Source organism: Acanthamoeba castellanii (assembly GCF_000313135.1).
Source record: "Acanthamoeba castellanii str. Neff unplaced genomic scaffold scf7180000083029, whole genome shotgun sequence".
Taxonomy (NCBI): Eukaryota; Discosea; order Longamoebia; family Acanthamoebidae; genus Acanthamoeba; species Acanthamoeba castellanii.
In genome coordinates, this window is record NW_004457697.1 from 79,715 (window position 1) to 83,080 (window position 3,366).

The 3,366-nt window shown below is 61.2% G+C and overlaps 1 protein-coding gene across 1 annotated transcript in view; it reads right to left on the bottom strand.

The window, feature by feature from the left end:
- Nucleotides 1-2,625, bottom strand: part of ACA1_006270 (uncharacterized protein) — a gene marked incomplete at both ends in the record, with an annotated part of 2,773 nt that extends 148 nt beyond the window's left edge. Inside the window, 5 exons of the mRNA XM_004355015.1 lie at nucleotides 1-1,649; nucleotides 1,768-1,849; nucleotides 1,992-2,100; nucleotides 2,211-2,299; nucleotides 2,381-2,625. The exon at nucleotides 1-1,649 is cut by the window's left edge and continues 148 nt beyond it. Coding sequence (XP_004355067.1) covers nucleotides 1-1,649; nucleotides 1,768-1,849; nucleotides 1,992-2,100; nucleotides 2,211-2,299; nucleotides 2,381-2,625 — 2,174 coding nt within the window. The remainder of the gene's footprint in view (nucleotides 1,650-1,767; nucleotides 1,850-1,991; nucleotides 2,101-2,210; nucleotides 2,300-2,380) is intronic.
- Between the last annotated feature and the right edge of the window lie 741 nt (nucleotides 2,626-3,366).

Sequence of the window (3,366 nt, forward strand, 5' to 3'; positions counted from 1 at the left end):
ATACCCACAGGAAAGGCAGTGTCGACGAGTCTGGGCAGATTGCACAGGTGGAGCTGCCGCAGGCCTGCGTGGCCCTCGAGGTGGCTCACCGTGGTGAGAGCCGAGCAGTTGTTCAGCTCGAGTCGCCACAGCTGAGTGCTGCGTCGGATGATGACGCTCAGACGCTCGTCGCCGATATCACTGTCCCGGAGATTGAGATCCTCGAGCCGCGTCAACGCATACGCCCTATGCCCTTCATTGCTGGCGCCCACAGAGGGCTCGCTCACCGACTCCATGTCTTTTTTAACTCCTTGATAGGTCGCCAGGCGTCTCAGGCGTCGGCAGCTCAGGAGAATCGCTGCGAGCTGGTCGCCCGGCAGATGACCACTCACGACGATCGTTTCCAAGCGCGGTGACAGCGTCGTGGCGATCTCGACCAGGGTCGCGGCCGATGCTGCGAAGCCATCGAGTGGCACCCGGAGGTAGCGCAGGTTGGGGCATTGCACGCCAGCCAGCGCCGTGTGACCAGGCTTGTGACCGCCGGTGAACGTGAGTCGCTCCAAGCAACCGTGGGTGATCGTCAGCCGTGGTCGGTCGATCATTGGCGTCTTGACCTCCTCTTCACCTCCACCTCTATCTCTATCTCCATCTCCTCCACCTCCACCTTCACCTCCATTTGGTCGTTCGTCCTCCTCGTGAGATCGGATCGCCAGGCGCGAGATTACCAGGTCTTGGAGGTGTGACAGAGCTGCCACAGCCCTCTCGACCGCGCGGCAGGCCATGGCCACCTCGGCGCCACCACGGCGTGATGCCTCACATAATGTGGCGTGGGCGCAGACGTGGACGCCGCTGAGCACGAGGCCCTCGAGAGCCTGCAGCTCGGACATAAAATCGACCATGAACACGGTCAGCCGACACTTGGCGAGCTCGAGCCGCCGAAGCGACCAGCCCACGTGCCGCGGCAGCCAAGCGCCGCCCATGCCGACGGCCAGCGGCGGCCTGTGGTGCAGGTTGACGTAGAGCCTCTCGAGCGGCGCCACCTCCCTCAAGTCGTTGAGCAGCGGCGCGGGCGACCCCTCCTCAACCGAGGAGAGGTAGTCGAGATCGAGCTCCGTGAGCACTGGCAGGTGCCTCGACGCCACCAGCTCGGCGAGGGCGACCGTGTGGCTCGTCCGACCGTCGTGCTGGCCCACGATCACGTCGAAGGCAATGTCGAGCGAGCGCAGCGCGGTGGCCCGCTGGCCCACGATCAGATCGGCCAGGCGTCCATCATCGATGCGCAGGGTGGTGAAGGTGCCGCCCCAGAGTGACGTCACGCGAGGGCACGCCTTGAGGATGTCGGCGGCCAGCTTGTTCGTCTTGTTCGACGACAACGGGGCGATGGAGTCACTCCGGTCCGACGGCTCGCACACGACCAGCTCCGTGAAGCGGTCCACGTTCGGTCGCTGGGCGAGGAAGCGACGGAAGGCCGCCGGCGAAACGATGGTGCCGATCATGACGAGTGACGTCAAGAGCGGAAGCGGCGGGCCCTTCTCAGCGTTTTTGCCATCGATATTAGTGTTGTTGTTGTCGTTGTCGGTGGGAGGCCAGGTGGAGGAGAGGAAGTCGAGAAATGGGGTGGCGTCGGGGTTGTTCCGGCAACGATACTCATCCGCGCTCATTGTCAGGCTCTGGCGTGGCGTGCGTTGTGTCGTGCGTGAGTCGTGTGTGTGTGGTACTACCATATCACAGTTGTGCTGAGAGAGAGAGAGAGAGAGAGAAAGAGAGAGCGACGTTGCCATTGCATACCTCGAGCTGCGGACAAGAATGGGCGAGGATGGGACCGCAAGTCAAGAGCGCGACCTCTTCAGTGTTGCCGAGGTTGAGCTGCCTGTATTGGTTGAGTGACGTGACGTGGCGTGGGTCAATAATCTCTTCTCTCTCTCTCTCTCTCTCTCTCTTTCCATGGGGCGAGAAAAAGCGTTGCCCCGAAGTGTTCTGTGATGCAGGCATGTCACGAACACTAAGCGTACTTGAGGGAGGGAATGCTGTGCAGATGGACCAGATCGCGCTCGATGATGTCGGCACAACGCGACAGGGTGAGGTGCGTGATGCTCTTCGCGGCTTGACTTGTGGCCAACCCTGCAAGGAACGCGCCCGCCTCCCTGCCACACATTTAGGCCGAAAAGAGACACGACACACAAAGACGTGCACGCAGCGATACAAAGTGGCGATAAATCCTTACCGTGCACCGGTGAGGTCGATATGCGTCAAAGTGGGAGGCCACAGATGTGCTGTTGCCACCAGGTCTCCCACCGCCGCCAGATCACCAAGCATTTTCCTGCGCCATTTGGACCAAGGCAGCACAAGGGTTCCCCATCAGCATTCCTCACATTTCTGGGGGTCGAGGGGGTTGACGCACGGAAGGGGGAGAGTTTGGAGGGGCAGGAGCGACAGCAGGCGGATGCTTACAGCTGTGCAGTCGGACACGAGGCCGCGCGCGACCATGACCTCCGCGACCCGCTCGCCCACATCGCCCACCAACTGCGCCCGCCAGTGGACTGCCTCCATGGCGGAAGAGCTGTCGTCGGCATGCTCTTCTGCTTCGAACTTGCGCCGGAGGAAGGCAACGAAGACCATCACCGCTAGCTCCCGCAGCGTGTCCATCACCGGTGATGGAAACAAGGAACAGGCACAGGGAGTACAACCAGGTCGGTTTTGGCCCCCGACACTTGTAAGGTGGCGGTGCTATGCTGCACATATCGTGCTGGTGGCACGTGAGTAAAACGCGTTTCAAAACCTTTCTTATTTTATGAAATCGTTTTATTGGGACCACCCCGTTGGCCTCGGGGGTGTACGCCCAAGTGTGGGCCGACGAGGGGAAGAGAGCAGCGGTCGCAGAAGACGAAGACGAAGACGAAGAAGGAGCTGGCACAACGTTGGGGGTGTGCCGGGGTGGGATTGGCGTGGAGGGCGGGGATGGCGGGAGGCTGTCTGCAGCACGTAGGAGACGACGAAGGATTCCTCAGGCAGGGTAGCAAGCTGCTCCCACCGCTCAAGGCACCGATCCTCCTTCTCCATGAGGACCTTCGTCTTCTCAGCAAGGAGGCGCCATTCGTTCATGCTGTCCATGTAGGTTGCGTTGGGTTCTTTGACCGAGGCCACCAGCTCACGAACCTTGCCAGCGCGTTCGGCCTCCATTCTTTCTAGCTCTCCCTCCCAACCTCCAGCGCATGCTGGAACAGCTCCGTGACGAAGAGGAGGAACGTATCACCCTGGCACGCCAGAGCCCAGACTCTGCGCCACAATTCTCACTCAGCAGCCCCACCTACACACACACACACACACACAACACACGCACACCACACCACACACACACACAACACACGCAGGGTCAGCCATCCAGGG